Raw genomic sequence first — 18,710 nt, 5'->3', positions numbered from 1 at the left:
TTCTGATAGTAAGTGGGTCTCTCCAGTGCAAGTGGTGCCCAAGAAGTCTGGGGTGACAGTGGTGAAGAACGAGGATAATGAGCTAGTGCCCCAGAGATTAGTCACTGGTCATAGGGTATGTATCGACTATCGGAAGCTGAATGCCACAACGAGGAAGGATCATATGCCCTTGCCTTTTATTGACCAGATGTTGGAGCACTTAGCGGGCCATTCCTACTATTGCTTCTTGGACGGATATAGTGGGTACAACCAGATCTGCATAGCCCACGAGGATCAGGAGAAGACGACTTTCACATGCCCCTTTGGGACCTTTGCTTATAGGCGCATGCCCTTTGGCTTATGCAACGCACCAGGTACTTTCCAAAGATGTATGCTTTCCATTTTCTCAGAATACATTGAAAATATTATTGAAGTCTTTATGGACGACTTTAGTGTCTTTGGTAAAGATTTTGATACTTGTTTAGAGAATCTAGGATTGATACTTGAGAGGTGTGTAGAAACTAACCTTGTGCTGAATTGGGAGAAGTGTCACTTCATGGTGACACAAGGAATAGTGTTAGGACACATAATATCTGATAGAGGCATTGAGGTAGATAAGGCTAAGGTTGATCTTGTACGTCACTTACCCTCCCCCACAACTGTGAGGGAGGTACGCTCTTTTCTTGGCCATGCAGGATTTTACAGGCGGTTCATCAAAGACTTCTCCAAGGTGGCGAGACCTATGTGTGCCCTATTGCAAAAGGACGTGCCCTTTGTGTTCAATGAGGATTGCAAGAAGGCGTTTGAAAAGCTCAAGGAGTTGTTGACCACGGCCCCCATCATATGCCCTCCGGATTGGAGTCTACCCTTCGAGCTTATGTGTGATGCATCGGACTATGCTGTTGGAGCTGTGTTGGGCCAGAGGAAGGATAAGAAGCCCTATGCTATTTACTATGCTTCTCGGACCCTCAACGACGCCCAGCTCAACTACTCCACCACTGAAAAAGAACTCTTGGCCGTAGTCTTTGCTTTAGATAAGTTTCGTTCTTATGTATTGCATTCTAAAGTAATTGTTTACTCTGACCATGCAGCCTTGAGATATCTGATGATTAAGAAGGAGGCCAAGCCCAGATTGATTCGATGGATCCTGTTGCTTCAGGAATTTGACCTAGAGATCAAGGACAAGAAGGGCAGCGAGAATGTGGTGGCGGACCATTTGAGCAGGATAATACATGAGGAGGACGTCCAGCCCCTACAGGAAACTTTCCCAGATGAGCAGCTCTTTGGGATAGAGGTTAGTGTGCCCTGGTATGCGGATATAGTTAACTATTTAGTCACTAGGACATTTCCTGACACACTTTCCAAAGCTAGTAAGGATAAATTGAAGAAAATGGCTAGGCACTTTATTTGGGATGAGCCCTATTTATGGAAACATTGTAGTGACCAAGTCATTAGGAGATGTGTCCCAGAGTCTGAGCATAGGTCAATTCTATCATTTTGCCATAGTGAGGCTTGTGGAGGCCACTTTGGGCCTCGTAAAACAGCCTTGAAGGTCTTAGATTGTGGATTTTATTGGCCCACTATCTTCAAGGATGCAAACTTGTTTTGTATTTCTTGTGATAGGTGCCAACGGACTGGTAATCTTGGCCCAAAAGATCAAATGCCCATGAGCCCAATAATAAATGTAGAAATTTTTGATGTTTGGGGCATTGACTTTATGGGCCCATTTCCCTCGTCTAATGGTTGTTTATATATACTATTGGCTGTGGACTATGTATCAAAGTGGGTGGAAGCAAAAGCCACCCGGACTAACGATTCAAAAGTGGTTGCAGGTTTCTTGAAAACTAACATATTTTCCAGGTTTGGAGTGCCACGTGTGCTAATCAGTGATGGAGGTTCTCACTTTTGCAACCGTACAATCGAGGCTTTGCTGAAGAAGTATGGGGTAACCCATAAGGTGTCCACGCCCTACCACCCTCAGACCAGTGGCCAAGCAGAGGTATCCAACAGGGAGATCAAGAGGATACTCGAGAAGACAGTGGGCCCGACAAGGAAGGATTGGAGCCAGAGATTGGATGATGCGTTGTGGGCCTACAGAACGGCCTACAAGACGCCTATTGGGATGTCTCCCTTTAGGTTGGCCTACGGAAAGGCATGCCACCTTCCAGTGGAGCTAGAGCACAAGGCTTGGTGGGCTGTCCAGAAGTTCAACATGGATTATGATGAAGCGGGCCTACATAGGAAGCTACAGCTAAATGAGCTTGAGGAGATAAGGAATGAGGCCTACGATGCTTCATGGATCTACAAGGAGAAGACAAAGGCCTACCATGACAAAATGATTCGCGGAAAAAGCTTCCAAGTGGGCCAGAAAGTTCTGTTATTCCATTCCAGACTTAAGCTATTCCCGGGTAAACTACGTTCTCGTTGGGTTGGCCCATTTATAGTTTCAAATGTGTTTGCTCATGGTGCTGTAGAGATCAAGAGTGAGAAGACGGGGAAGGAGTTCAAGGTAAATGGGCATCGTCTCAAGCCCTACTATGAGTCCTTGGTGGGGCACACATTGGAAGAGATACCCCTCCAGGAGGCACCCCATGACGTGTGAACAAGGAGAAGAGTCCAGGCTGAAGGACTATAAATATTAAGCGCTGCATGGGAGGCAACCCATTTCAACCGAAGCTGTGGAGGAGCCATCAACGAGAGTTTGACATTTCTATCCCTTCACTTGCTTAGGTTGAATTGTACTTGTGTCTTTGTTTGTTTGTTTATTTTACATTTCCCTTATTTTCGTAGCCCCCCATATTTAGGGTCTATATACCATATTTTTTTGCCTACATTGAGGACAATGTAGATTCTAAGTGTGGGGTGGGTTTACACCTTTATTTTCAGAATTTTTTCAGTTTCAAAAAAAAAAAAAAATTTAAAAAAATGTTGGTTTTAGAGTCTTTTTGTTTGTTTGAGTCTTAGGATGCCCCTAACGTCTAGGATGAACATGTCTCTGAATTCATGGCTGAAGGTTTTCACAATCAAAATAGGACTTAATTGAATTCTGTGGTTAATCGACATTGTAATGCTTGTATGAAGATTTGAGATAGGATTGTAACTTGGTTCATTAAGCATGCTAGGATTAAGTCTGATTCATTTTACCCTAAGTGAGCTGTTGAGCTAAAATACTTTCTTTTCGAGTGCTTATTGATAAATTCAAAATTTCATGGCTGTATTTGCAAAACCTCATCATTCTTTGAAAATCCAATGATCATGTGCCGTAGATTTTAATGGACTAGAGAGTACTAGAACTCGGCTGTTGTGACTGTCAAAACTTGTATGCCATAATATGCACTGATCCTGGATAGGATAGAAGGCATTAGGATAACCACCAAAGCCAAACAAGCATGTGTCCCCAATTGTGCCCGTCGTGGGACTCCTTAGAATGAACCCCTTTGAGCCTACGTTGAAAACCTTTGTTTCATCACCCTCACTACCCTACCATGAGCTTAGTACAAGATATCTCTACCCTTGTCTTAGGGACTTAGTAGAGCATGACATAGTATGTAGGGGTGACGATGAAAGACAAGTGTGGGGTGGGGAAAAACCAAGAAAAAGAAAGAAGATTGCCGTGAAAAATGAATGAAAGAAAATGAAAAAAAAAAAAAAAAAGAAAGAAAGAAAGAAAAACGGCAAAAGAGAAGAAAAATTGAAAAGAAAACTCTTGGGAAATTGTTGAAGTGTGGTTTTGGACTTTCAAATTTGTAGAAGGCTCAAAGTTGAAAATTATGCCTTTGTCCATTCCCATGTTGGTTAGAGTGAAGGTTTAGCCCAAAACAATGATATTTGGCAAAAAAAAAAAAAAGATGACATAAGGTGGTCCATATATGCTCTGCTAGGTCCTTAGGATTTTTGTATCCTTAATCTTCATTTCGAAAACCCTAGCTTAGCCCCATTACAACCTGTTTTAAGTGCTTACTTGATCCTTGAGATGGGCAGTCTTTGGTTAGTGGAGTCAGTTACGCAGTCGAGCTTATGGTTTAGGTCCATTTGTGCACTTAGTCATTTCATGAGGTCTTTAATAAATCTTCACAAAATGCTTTTATTGATGAAATATGCAAGCTGTTTGTTGCCTTACAATTTGTTCTCTTGCATGTACTTGAGTGTGAAGCTTTTAAGCATAGCCATTTCTGAGAGAAAAATTGAGAGTATGCCTGGTGAGTTTGGATTGGACTTGTTCGAAACATGCTATCATTCACTATATAACTTAAGTTCTCCATATCTTGCTTAGTCATATGAGTGTCACATGTTTATTAACCATGGAATTATCTATGCGATTTTGATTAAGTGTTTAACGTGAAAGCCATGAGTTTGGAGTCTCTGAGACAACAGTTAGGAGCAATAGAGTCATTTACTTGTTTTTTGTTGAGTCGTTGTTTTGTTTTGTATTTTTGTTTTGCTAAGCGACTAGCAAAAGCTAAGTGTGGGGTAGTTGATAGGAGCAAAAAGTGTGACGATATTATTGAATATGTGCCCCATTTTAGCCTTGTTTCTCCCTTAAGTTTAGTGTTTTTAGTCATTGAGTCGTTTTTAGAGTCTTGTTGAGTGTTTGGAGTGAAATAGGCGGAAAAAGTAAAATTCATGAAAAATCCTAGCTGGATCAGGATTCCTAACTGTCAACTGTTTTTGCGGTCTTTACATTTATTTTCTCTAGAAAATTCTGATATTCTCCTGCTTGTTGTAGGAAACATTGCCTGGTTGAACTCTTGGAAACAGCAATGATGGAGTCATAAAATAAAGCATTAAGATATTTGACCAAGCAATGAAGAAGGGGAATAAAGGAGAAAGATGTTTTCAGTTGGGGAATAAAGGAGAAAGATGTTTTCAGTTGAAGAATAAAAGAGAAAGATGTTTCAACTGAAAAATAAATAAGAAAAAGATGTTTCAGCTTGGAAATTAAAGGAATTGCCCCATTATGAGAGGAGTTAAGGCCTTAAAGGAGAAAGATGTTTCAGCTGGAAAATTAAAGGAAATACGGTGCAATCTCATCCGTCCAATGATGAAGGGTATGATCGACAAAAGCCAACCAATGCTCCCCTATAAATAGACAACGTCCAGAACTGAATTTGCATCACTTCCCAGCCAAGATCATTCCAAGACTGCCCAATTCACTCCTTAAACTTCCATATCCTACAAGACCGTGACACCATCCATCCATCAATCTACAAAGCTCTAAGGCGCTGAGTCAAGGACGCTCCACCACCATAGCAGAGACGAGTTCATCACCTTGTTGCTAAGCCACTGAGGAAAGCTTCAAAGTGTAACTATGACTCTACTTATAATTTTTGTTTCGGTTTTGTGTGTTTCAATTTGTGAGTTGTGTAATTGGAGACATGAAATTTTCAGAATATTTTTATTAATATTTTTGAGATTTTCAGTTTATTATTGAGTTAATTTTGAGAATTCTTTTATGATGCATGTTACAATCTTGTCCCCTTTTATGTGTTTTGGTAATTTTCAGAGTTAGGTTCATAAGTTTGCATGCTAGAATAACAGTGAGAGTTCTTGTGTGTTTGCTTAATTTGCCAAGAGTAATTGTTATTTGTTAAGACGCTGAGTTAAACAAGTAGCAATTAGTTCTAAAAAGTGGTAAAAACTATGTTCAATGGTTAAACGATTCTGGAAACTACGTGTTAAATTCTATGTCTAATGGTTAATTTGCACGTGTGAGTTGATTCAAGGGTTAGATAATACTACTAGTTAAGAGAATTACGCTGAGTGTTTTCGAAAATTAGTAGTATTAGGCTTGGTAAGGACTTTTCCGATTCAAGCCTACATTAGAATGAATCAGATAAGTGGATTGATGGGGGGTTTTGAATTTGGTTTCTAATCTTCTTAAAATAAAAACAAAACAAATAAAACTATATACAGTGATCGACTTCCCTAACCTAGACCAATACCACTCGGAAATTACTAAGTGTAAAAACAGAAAATTCATTTCAACATGCTACAAAAATGTGCCCACCTTAAATGCCTAGATAAGAGCCAAAATGAAAAGCCTCAGCGGATCAATCCATTTATCTGATTCGTTCTAATGTAGGTTTGGATCGGAAAAGTCCTTACCAAGCCTAATACTACTAAATTTCGAAAACACTCAGCGTAATTCTCTTAACTAGTAGTATTATCTAACCCTCGAATCAACTCACACGTGCAAATTAACCATTAAACATAGAATTTAACACGTAATTTCCAGAATCGTTTAATCATTAAACATGATTTTTACCACTCGTTTGAACTAATTACTACTTGTTTAACTCAGCGTCTTAACAAATAACAATTACTCTTGGCAAATTAAGCAAACACACAAGAACTCTCACCGTTATTCTAGCATGCAAACTTATGAACCTAACTCTGAAAATTACCTAAACACGTAAAAGGGCACAAGATTGTAACATGCATCATAAAAGAATTCTCAAAATTAACTCAATAATAAACTGAAAATCTCAAAAATATTAATAAAAATATTCTGAAAATTCCGTGTCTCCAATTACACAACTTGCAAATTGAAACGCACAAAACCGAAATAAAAATTGTAAGTAGAGTCATAGTTACACTTTGAAGCTTTCCTCAGCGGCTTAGCAACACGGTGATGAACTCGTCTCTGCTATGGTGGTGGAGCGTCCTTGACTCAGCGCCTAAGAGCTTTGTAGATTGATGGATGGATGGTGTCACGGTCTTGTAGGTGATGAAAGTTTAAGAAGTGAATTGGGCAGAGTCTTGGAAAAGTTTTTGGCTAGGAAGTGATAGGCAATGAATTATCTTAGCTGGGAAGTGATCTTGGCTGGGAAGTGATCTTGGCTAGGAAGTGATGCAAATTCAGTTCTGGACGTTGCCTATTTATAGGGGAGCATTGGTTGGCTTTTCCAGCTGAAACGTCTCCTTTATGGCCTTAAATCCTCTCATAATGGGGCAATTCTTTTAATTTCCAAGCTGAAACATCTTTCTCTTATTTATTTTCCAGCTGAAACGTCTTTCTCTTTTATTCCTCAACTGAAAACGTCTTTTCTCCTTTATTTCCCTTCTTCATTGCTTGGTCAAATATCTTAATGCTTTATTTTATGACTCCATCATTGTTGTTTCCAATAGTTCCACCAGGCAACGTTTCCTACAACAAGCAGGAGAATATCAGAATTTTCTAGAGAAAATAAAGGGAATTAAAATAATGTAAAGACCGCAAAAACAGTCGACAGTGAGGAATCCTGATCCAGCTAGGATTCTTCATGAATTTTGTGTTTTCTGCCTATTTCACACCAAACACTCTACAAGACTTTCAAAATGACTTAATGACTCAAAACACTAAACTAAGGGAGAAATAAGGCTAAAATCAGGCACATAATTAATAATATCGTCACACTTTTTTTGCTCCTATCAAAGAGACCACCACATCAATCGTTCATCACCATCTCCATCTCACGGTGTAATCCGATTCTCCTTTGTAACCTTTGCTTTGAATTTCGTTGGTTATGAACTAGTTGACATATGTGTTTGAACAAATATTAATTTCTGGAATTTTTATGATTAATTGAGAATTTTCAGATTCATATTATTGTTCTTCGAGAGTTGCTTATGTGGGTTTGTTTAATTAAATTTGCGTTATAGATAACTTATGTATTTTAATCTTATGTGGTTGCAAACACTTAGGGTTTCGATATAATTGGTGCTAGGTTTAAGAACATGAAATCGACTTTTCGTTTTGTGTAAACTTGAATCAAAGTAGTAAAGGTTTTGGACAAAGATCGAATTTAATTAAAGAGGATTGCAATTAGGTGGACTTTTCCATAACTAAGTTGTACACTTGAGTTGATGGCCTTTCTTTATGCGTAATGCGTTAAACATGACATGATTGACTAGCTTTCTAGGGTTTGATTGCATGTTTGATAGGATTAATCTAGGTGCTTTCGCTTAGGTTAATTAGCATTGAAAAGTAAAATATGGGAAATCATTTGCTTTCGAATGTTTCACATGATCAACTCCTTTCTCATGACTTAGATGAACAATATTAGGGTTTGAGTCAATTTTAATCATATGTTTCGGTTTTTGATCTTTGTTCTCTCATTCCATTTGTATTTTTATGTTTTTGCATTTTAATTGTTTTGTTAACTTAGTTTTATTTTCGAAAAACCAAAAACAAAATCCCCCCTTTTTGTGTAAAATGTTTATAGTTGTGAATATCTTTGTAAATATTATACTTTGTTTTAATTTTAATTGTTTGTTTGTCCTACATTGACAGGTGTACCCTCAATCCCCGGAATAGAACGATCCCTACTTACTTATACTACTAACGATATTTTCAGGGTTAAATTTTGCGCTTGCTAAGGGCGCATCATCTACAATAAGGAACTTTCCCAATCAAAGAATAGAAACTTTCCCAAACAGGGATTTTTAAAGGAAATGGTGCAGAAAATGTAGGGAAAAACAGTTAAAACGTCGCATTAAAATGCTCCTATCATAGGGGGGTTTTAGGTTTGGTTTTCGAAAATTAACTAAGTTAAGAAAACAAATAAAACACAAAAACATAATTACACGAATGGAATGAGAGAAATAAAGATCAAAACCGAAACTATGATTAAATTCGATTAAACCCTAATATTGTTCTTCTAAGTCATGAGAATGGAGTTGATCATGTGAAATATTCGAAAGCAAATAATTTCCCATTTTTTTTACTTTTCAATGCTAATTAACCTAATTGAAAGCACAAAGATTAATTCTATCAAACATGTAATCAAGCCCCAGAAAGCTAGTCAATCATGACATGTTAAACGCATTAAGCACATAGAAAGGCTATCAACTCAAGTGTGCAACTTAGTATGAAAAAGTCCATCTAATTGCAATCCTCTTTAATTAAATTCGGTTTTTGTCCAAAACCTTTACTACTTTGATTCAAGTTTACACAAAACAAAAAGTTGATTCATGTTCTTAAACCTAGCAACAATTATATATAAATCATGCATGTTTCGAACCACACAAAATTAACACATAAAAGATTTCAATCACACAAATTTAGTTAAACATTCCTGATAGGAGCATTTTAATGCGAAGTTTTAATTGCATTTCCCTACATTTTCTGCGCCATTTCCTTGAAAAATCCTTGTTTGGGAAAGTCTCCATTCTTTGATTAGGAAAGTTCCTTATTGTAGAAAGTTTCCATTTTCGTAGTTTCCATTTCTCATTTCTGGCAAGTTTCCATTTTCAGTTTAGAAATGTTTCTATTTTTCATTTTTAGTAAGTTTCTATTTTTCATTTTTAGAAAGTTTCTATTTTCAGTACAGTTTCTATTTTCAGGACCTCCGAGCTAAAAAGTGGAAATGAACGCACGAATGGAAAGTGGAGCTTGCGAATGTCAAGACGAGCGAATATGAGACAAAATGGGTCACACAATTGAGCAGAAATGAAGAAATAAGCTTTCCTAGTCCAACCAGGAAATCCTGCGAAATAGAGGAAGGCTTCCCAAGCCAGTTTCCAACGCAACCATGAAAAAGAAATGGAAAAATAATGTGTTTTGGTGTTGGAGGGAGACAAGGCTTGAAGTTGAAGCAACGAGGCCCAAGAACTATATGGATTTGAGATGGATTTTCGGCAAAATGGATCAAGGCCTGATAGGAGCAAAAAGTGTGACGATATTATTGAATATTTGCCCCATTTTAGCCTTGTTTCTCCCTTAAGTTTAGTGTTTTGAGTCATTGAGTCGTTTTTAGAGTCTTGTTGAGTGTTTGGAGTGAAATAAGCGGAAAAAGTAAAATTCATGAAAAATCCTAGCTGGATCAGGATTCCTCACTGTCGACTGTTTTTGCGGTCTTTACATTTTATTTTCTCTAGAAAATTCTGATATTCTCCTGCTTGTTGTAGGAAACCTTGCCTGGTTGAACTCTTGGAAATAGCAATGATTGAGTCATAAAATAAAGCATTAAGATATTTGACCAAGCAATGAAGAAGGGAATTAAAGGAGAAAGATGTTTTCAGTTGGGGAATAAAGGAGAAAGACGTTTTCAGTTGAGGAATAAAAGAGAAAGATGTTTCAACTGGAAAATAAATAAGAAAGACGTTTCAGCTTGGAAATTAAAGGAATTGCCCCATTATGAGAGGAGTTAAGGCCTTAAAGGAGATGTTTCAGTTGGAAAATTAAAGGAATTACGATGCAATCCCATCCGTCCAATGATGAAGGGTATGATCGACAAAAGCCAACCAATGCTCCCCTATAAATAGGCAACGTCCAGAACATAATTTGCATCACTTCCCAGCCAAGATCACTTCCCAGCCAAGATCATTCCAAGACTACCTAATTCACTCCTCAAACCTCCATATCTTACAAGACCGTGACCACCATCCATCCATCAATCTACAAAGCTCTAAGACGCTGAGTCAAGAACGCTCCACCACCATAGTAGAGACAAGTTCATCACCTTGTTGCTAAGCCGCTGAGGAAAGCTTCAAAGTGTAACTATGACTCTACTTATAATTTTTGTTTCGGTTTTGTGTGTTTCAATTTGCGAGTTGTGTAATTGGAGACATGAAATTTTCAGAATATTTTTATTAATATTTTTGAGATTTTCAGTTTATTATTGAGTTAATTTTGAGAATTCTTTTATGATGCATGTTACAATATTGTGCCCTTTTATGTGTTTAGGTAATTTTCAGAGTTAAGTTCATAAGTTTGCATGCTAGAATAACGGTGAGAGTTCTTGTGTGTTTTCTTAATTTGCCAAGAGTAATTGTTATTTGTTAAGGCGCTGAGTTAAACAAGTAGCAATTAGTTCTAAAAAGTGGTAAAAACTATGTTCAATGGTTAAACGATTCTGGAAATTACGTGTTAAATTCTATGTGTAATGGTTAATTTGCACGTGTGAGTTGATTCGAGGGTTAGATAATACTACTAGTTAAGAGAATTACGCTGAGTGTTTTCGAAAATTAGTAGTATTAGGCTTGGTAAGGACTTTTCCGATCCAAACCTACATTAGAACGAATCAGATAAATGGATTGATCCGCTGAGGCTTTTCATTTGGGCTCTTATCTAGGCATTTAAGGTGGGCACATTTTGTAGCATGTTGAAATGAATTTTCTGTTTTTACACTTAGTAATTTCCGAGTGGTATTGGTCTAGGTTAGGGAAGTCGATCATTGTCTATAGTTTTATTTGTTTTGTTTTATTTTAAGTAGATTAGGAACCAAATTTCAAAACCCCCCATTTTATTATTTTATTTGTTAATTGACCTTTTTGTGTAGGTGTACCCTACAATCCCCGGACTGAACGATCCCTGCTTATCCTATACTGACAACTACATTTTGCAGGGTTAAATTGTGACGCTGTTTCAGCCGCATCAATTTTTGGCGCCGTTGCCGGGGATTGTTAAAATCCCTTGCACTTAAAGTGTCATCGATTTTGTTGTATATAGAATGCATGCTAATTTTTGTACTACACTTGTGGAATGGTGACAAATTGCGATTTCGGTTAGGCCAAGCTTTAATTGTGATTTAGTTTAAGTTTTATGAGTGTTACGAAATTAAGCATGTCTTTTATCATTGTTGTACAATTTGTAGAAGTTGTTTTTTTTTTAACCATATTGTAAATTGAATGTGTTTCACTTAGATTAATATACTTAGGTTATGAATTTAGCTAAATACTTAATTGTTGTAAGTGTGTAAAATCGTATGAGTAGACAAGGGCCCTTTTGTTAATATTGGCCTAAACCCTTCATTAGTACCTTGCTAAGGTCTCTTGAGGTTGAGGGCGGCCTTTATTAGCACTTGGAGAACGGTCTAACACATAAGTTAATTTCCCAGCTGAGTAAGGGGCATACGGATGGTGTCTTAGGTTGAGACCCTGGGTGATGGGTTCAATTGGATCTCAGAGATACTATAGAATGAGCCTAAACCACTATGTGGGAGTAGCCGATAGGGGCCTAAACCTCAATGAGGGAGTGCCTCCGTAGTATCACTAAAATGAGTCCTCCCTCTCACTTACCTCTTAATCTGGCCATTCGGCCTTTTGAAACAAAGGAAAGAGACTTATGTCTAGGCGACTATCCCTATATCGTATCTCACCAATAGTAGTGGTTTCTATTGGGCTTGACTTACAACTTGGAATCAATTGAGTTATTAACTATGTTTATAACAAACTAAAAAAAATGTTGTGTGACATGCTTAAGGTATATTGGATTAAACATGACCTTATCAAGGGTAGCTGTTCTACAGTCCCATTGCACAAACGAGGTCCACTGTTCCAGTACCTAAGTATGTAATTGTAAAAGGAACTTAGAAAGCAGGAAAGACATAATGTTTGTATTTCGAACCTTGTACATGTTACTAACACTTGATTTGGTCTTAAAGGACCATGAATGTCCACTGTCTCTGATAAGACTAAGGAGCTGTTTGAAAAATTGGAACGTGCTAAGCAAAGGGCAGAACTCACTTTTTCAGACCGCCCTCCTCTAGAAAGGAGGGATTCTCAGGACTCTAGCTATTCAGGTTATAACTCCTCAACTAGATCAACCGAGGAGGTCAACAAACCTGGCCATTCTGAAGAAGGAGAAGAACAAGTCTTTGAAGAGGAAGAAGAAGAAGAGGTCACTGAAGAGGACGTTGCAGACACAGAAGAGGAAGAAGAGGAAGAGTACGCCCGTGTTGAGCAAGTACAGGCACCAATGGCTGAGACTATTAGGCAACTATCCAATCCTACAGGTGGGGGTGCTGCGCCCTTATGCATTGCCTATCCAGAACCAGGAGAGGGGCTTAATGATGATTTTGAGTTAAAGAGTGGGTTTCTGCATCACCTACCCAAGTTTCATGGGATGAGTAGTGAAGACACCAACAAGCATCTCAAGGAGTTCGAGTTTGTCTGTGGGAGTATGTGCCCTAAAGGAGCTGATATCAATATCTTGAAGATGAAGGCATTTCCCTTTACTTTGGAGGACAAGGCCAAGACTTGGCTATTTGAGCTGCCTGCTGGCACTATCAACACTTGGGATAGGATGAAGGGCGAGTTCCTTACGAAGTACTTTCCTGCCTCAAAGGTCACTGTTTTGAGGAAGCAGATTAGTGGAATTACGCAAGGACATGAGGAGAATTTCTGCAATTATTGGGACAGGTTTAAGAGCCTTGTAGCATCATGCCCTAACCATGGGATGAGTGAGGGGTCCGTCCTTACCTATTTTTATGAAGGACTCACCGCTAATGAGCGTGGTCTGTTAGATGCTGCTGGTGGAGGATCCTTTATGGATAAGACACCTGCTGATGCCAAGGTGCTACTTACTAATCGTGCACTAAACTATCAACAATATGAGGGGGTGCTTTCCTCTCAACGGAGGGTACATGAGGTGTCCACTAACTCTGCTCTTGAAGACAAGGTCAACAAGATGTCTACTTTGCTGTCTCAAGTCTTAAACGTTAATGGAGGAGGAGCAATGGCTCAAGTGTGTGGGATGTGCTCGACTCAAGGGCACCCCACTGATAAATGTCCCCAGCTTGCCTCTCCAGAAATATGGGAATCTGTTAACACCCTAGGGTATCAAGGAGGTCAAGGAGGCCCGAGGTACAACCCTTACTCTAATACATACAATCCTCGGCTCAGAGACCACCTCAACTTTCGTTGGGCCAACAATGATAACACCTTGAGACCACCTCAAGGCCCAGGTCAGAATTCTCAGCGCCCACCAGGTTTGTTTTTGAGGCCTCAGGTACCTCAAACTTTTGGTATTCCCAATTCTGTCCCTCCACCTCCTGTCTCTAATACTTTGAGTGCCCCTAATTATGATGAACTGTTGAATTCCCTTGCTGTGGGGCAACAACAACTTAACACGGCTACTCAAGCTTTGATTGAAGGACAGGCGACCCATTCAAAGGATATTGCAGAGCTCAAGAATCAAATGGGCCAAGTGGTGGATTTCATGGGTCGGATTGCTGAAACTAGGAAGCTACCAAGTAACACGGTGCCTAAACCAAGGAATGAGCACGTGTGAACAAGGAGAAAAGTCCAGGCTGAAGGACTATAAATATTAAGCGCTGCATGGGAGGCAACCCATTTCAACCGAAGCTGTGAAGGAGCCATCAACGAGAGTTTGAAATTTATATCCCTTCACTTGCTTAGGTTGAATTGTACTTGTGTCTTTGTTTATTGTTTGTTTATTTACCCTTCCCTAAAAAAAAAAAAAAAAAATTCTATGGTTTTTTTAGTGTCTTTTTTTTTTTTTTTTGTTTGCTTGAGTCTTAGGATGCCCCTAACGTCTAGGATGAACATGTCTATGAATTCATGGCTAAAGGTTTTCACAATCGAAATAGGACTTAATTGAATTCTGTGGTTAATCGACATTGTAATGCTTGTATGAAGATTTGAGATAGGATTGTAACTTGGTTCATTAAGCATGCTAGGATTAAGTCTGATTCATTTTAACCTAAGTGAGCTGTTGAGCTAAAATATTTTCTTTTCGAGTGCTTATTGATAAATTCAAAATTTCATGGCTGTATTTGCAAAACCTCATCATTCTTTGAAAATCCAATGATCATGTGCCATAGATTTTAATGGACTAGAGAGTACTAGAACTCGGCTGTTGTGACTGTCAAAACTTGTATGCCATAATATGCACTGATCCTGGATAGGATAGAAGGCATTAGGGTAACCACCATAGCCAAACAAGCATGTGTCCCCAACTGTGCCCGTCGTGGGACTCCTTAGAATGAACCCCTTTGAGCCTACGTTGAAAACCTTTGTTTCATCACCCTCACTACCCTACCATGAGCTTAGTACAGGATATCTCTACCCTTGTCTTAGGGACTTAGTAGAGCATGACATAGTATGTAGGGGTGACGATGAAAGACAAGTGTGGGGTGGGGAAAATCCAAGAAAAAAGAAGAGAAAAAAAAATTTGCCGTAAAAAAAAAATGAAAGAAAATGAAAATGAAAAAGAAAGAAAGAAAAGCGGCAAAATAGAAGAAAAATTGAAAAGAAAACTCTTGGGAAATTGTTGAAGTGTGGTTTTGGACTTTCAAATTTGTAGAAGGCTTAAAGTTGAAAATTATGCCTTTGTCCATTCCCATGTTGGTTAGAGTGAAGGTTTGGCCCAAAACAATGATATTTGGTCTACAAAAATGATGACATAAGGTGGTCCTTATGTGCTCTGCTAGGTCCTTAGGATTTTTGTATCCTTAATCTTCATTTCGAGAACCCTAGCTTAGCCCCATTACAACCTGTTTTAAGTGCTAACTTGATCCTTGAGATGGGCAGTCTTTGGTTAGTGGAGTCAGGTATGCAGTCGAGCTTATGGTTTAGGTCCATTTGTGCACTTAGTCATTTCATGAGGTCTTTAATAATTCTTCACAAAATGGTTTTATTGATGAAATATGCAAGCTGTTTGTTGCCTTACAATTTATTCTCTTGCATATACTTGAGAGTGAAGCTTTTAAGCATAGCCATTTCTGAGAGAAAAATCGAGAGTATGCCCTGTGAGTTTGGATTGGACTTGTTCGAAACATGCTATCATTCACTGTATAACTTAAGTTCTCCATATCTTGCTTAGTCATATGAATGTCACAGGTTTATTAACCATGGAATTATCTATGCAATTTTGATTAAGTGTTTAACGTGAAAGCCATGAGTTTGGAGTCTCTGAGACAACAGTTAGGGGAAGTAGAGTCATTTACTTGTTTTTTTGTTGAGTCGTTGTTTTGTTTTGTATTTTTGTTTTGCTAAGGGACTAGCAAAAGCTAAGTGTGGGGTAGTTGATAGGAGCAAAAAATTGTGACGATATTATTAATTATGTGCCTCATTTTAGCCTTATTTCTCCCTTAGTTTAGTGTTTTGAGTCATTAAGTCATTTTGAAAGTCTTGTTGAGTGTTTGGAGTGAAATAGGCGGAAAAAGTAAAATTCATGAAAAATCCTAGCTGGATCAGGATTCCTAACTGTCAACTATTTTTGCGGTCTTTACATTTTAATTTCCCTTTATTTTCTCTAGAAAATTCTGATATTCTCCTGCTTGTTGTAGGAAACGTTGCCTGGTTGAACTCTTGGAAACAGCAATGATGGAGTCATAAAATAAAGCATTAAGATATTTGACCAAGCAATGAAGAAGGGAAATAAAGGAGAAAAGATGTTTTCAGTTGAGGAATAAAAGAAAAAGATGTTTCAGCTGGAAAATAAATAAGAGAAAGACGTTTTCAGTTGGGGAATAAAGGAGAAAAGACGTTTTCAGTTGAGGAATAAAAGAAAAAGATGTTTCAGCTGGAAAAATAAATAAGAGAAAGATGTTTCAGCTTGGAAATTAAAGGAATTGCCCCATTATGAGAGGAGTTAAGGCCATAAAGAAGACGTTTCAGTTGGGAAAGCCAACCAATGCTCCCCTATAAATAGGCAACGTCCAGAACTGAATTTGCATCACTTCCCAGCCAAGATCACTTCCCAACCAAGATCACTTCCTGGCCAAAAACCATCCCAAGACTGCCCAATTCACTCCTTAAACTTCCATCACCTACAAGACCGTGACACCATCCATCCATCAATCTACAAAGCTCTAAGGCGCTGAGTGATAGGAGCATTTTAATGCGACATTTTAACTGTTATTTCCCTATATTTTCTACATTATTTCCTTAATAAAACTCTGTTTAGGAAAGTTTCCATTCTTTGAATGGGAAAGTTCCTAATTGTAGAAAGTTTCCGTTTTGTAGTTTCTATTTTCCATTTTTAGAAAGTTTCCATTTTAGTTTAAGAAAGTTTCCATTTCTTATTTTAGAAAGCTTCTATTTTCAGGTTTTTGGAATAAATAAGCTGAATTGAGTTCATAAATGGAACGACAAGTTTCATGAAGATGACATGGCAAGGAGGGATTCAAGGAAGAGTTTTTAAAAAAAGGAAAATACATTTTCCTTGGGAATTAAATTTGCCGTGTAATACTTAAGGAAAAACAAGGTGACAATGTGGGAATTGAAGATGATTGATTGAGGATTTCAAGGAGAGATTTTCTTGGGAGACTTTTATGGAAAGAAATATTGTTGGAGGAATAATTTGGTGTGATTGCCAACGTGAAAATCAGAAATAATCAAGGAGATGACGCCAAGAGAGATTCAAGGGAGATATTTATGGAAGGAAAATATGTGTGCACCAAGGAAAAGCTAAAAAGGTGTCTAGATTCATCCCTAAATTCCCTAAAGGAATGTTGGCCGAAATTCATGAAGAAAATCAGAATAATTTCAAGGAAATTCGGCAATTAAATATTAGGGAGGTATTTTAGAGAATTATGATTGGTTGGAACACATCACAAGGCTTACTTGGCATTCTATGATTGGTTGGACCACATCACAAGCTTACTTGGCGAATTACCATTGGTTGAAGTGATGTGGAAATTTCTGATTGCTTGGAGAACCCTAGCCGTGCCCCTATATATTCTCCCCTTTTCTCAACGTCAAAAGGTTCCTCTCCCCCATATAATTTACACTTTAGAAAAAAATCAGAAAATCTTCTTAGCATAGCCGTGAGTTTCTCCATCCTCTAGTCATCTCCACGAGTTCAAGCAAGGCCAAGGGAGAAGAAGCATAGCCGTGAGCATCCATCATCCATCTCCAACCTTGAAGCTTGCTTTCGAGATTCAAGAGACCACCACATCAATCGTTCATCACCATCCCCATCTCACGGTGTAATCCGATTCTCCTTTGTAACCTTTGCTTTGAATTTCGTTGGTTATGAACTAGTTGACATATGTGTTTGAACAAATATTAATTTCTGGAATTTTTATGATTAATTGAGAATTTTCAGATTCATATTATTGTGATTCGAGAGTTGCTTATGTGGGTTTGTTTAATTAAATTTGCGTTATAGATAACTTTTGTATTTTAATCTTATGTGGTTGCAAACACTTAGGGTTTTGATATAATTGGTGCTAGGTTTAAGAACATGAAATCGACTTTTCGTTTTGTGTAAACTTGAATCAAAGTAGTAAAGGTTTTGTACAAAGATCGAATTTAATTAACGAGGATTGCAATTAGGTGGACTTTTCCATACTAAGTTGTACACTTGAGTTGACAGCCTTTCTCTATGTGTAATGCGTTAAACATGACATGATTGACTAGCTTTCTAGGGTTTGATTGCATGTTTGATAGGATTAATCTAGGTGCTTTCGCTTAGGTTAATTAGCATTGAAAAGTAAAAAATGGGAATTCATTTGCTTTCGAATGTTTCACATGATCAACTCCTTTCTCATGACTTAGATGAACAATATTAGGGTTTGAGTCAATTTTATTCATATGTTTCGATTTTGATCTTTGTTCTCTCATTCCATTCGTATTTTTATGTTTTTGCATTTTAATTGTTTTGTTAACTTAGTTTTATTTTCGAAAAACCAAAAACAAAATCCCCCCTTTTCGTGTACAATGTTTATAGTTGTGAATATCTTTGTGAATATTATACTTTGTTTTAATTTTAATTGTTTAATTGTTTGACAATGACAGGTGTACCCTCAATCCCCGGAATAGAACGATCCCTACTTACTTATACTACTAACGATGACATTTCAGGGTTAAATTATGCGCTTGCTTTCGGGCGCATCACTGAGTCAAGGACGCTCCACCACCATAGCAGAGACGAGTTCATCACCTTGTTGCTAAGCCGCTGAGGAAAGCTTCAAAGTGTAACTATGACTCTACTTATATTTTTTATTCCGGTTTTGTGTGTTTCAATTTGCGAGTTGTGTAATTGGAGACGTGAGATTTTC

General features: G+C 37.9%; 1 protein-coding gene across 1 annotated transcript in view; it reads left to right on the top strand.

Annotated features, from left to right (window-relative positions):
- Positions 1-18,710, top strand: part of LOC112194600 — a gene marked incomplete at its 5' end in the record, with an annotated part of 149,107 nt that overhangs the window by 118,607 nt on the left and 11,790 nt on the right. The window contains 1 exon segment of the mRNA XM_040516133.1: positions 197-936. Within this exon segment, the coding sequence (XP_040372067.1) occupies positions 197-936 (740 nt within the window).

Source organism: Rosa chinensis, chromosome 3, assembly GCF_002994745.2.
Source record: "Rosa chinensis cultivar Old Blush chromosome 3, RchiOBHm-V2, whole genome shotgun sequence".
In the NCBI taxonomy this organism is placed as follows: domain Eukaryota; kingdom Viridiplantae; phylum Streptophyta; class Magnoliopsida; order Rosales; family Rosaceae; genus Rosa; species Rosa chinensis.
This window is presented reverse-complemented; position numbering and strand designations above follow the sequence as displayed.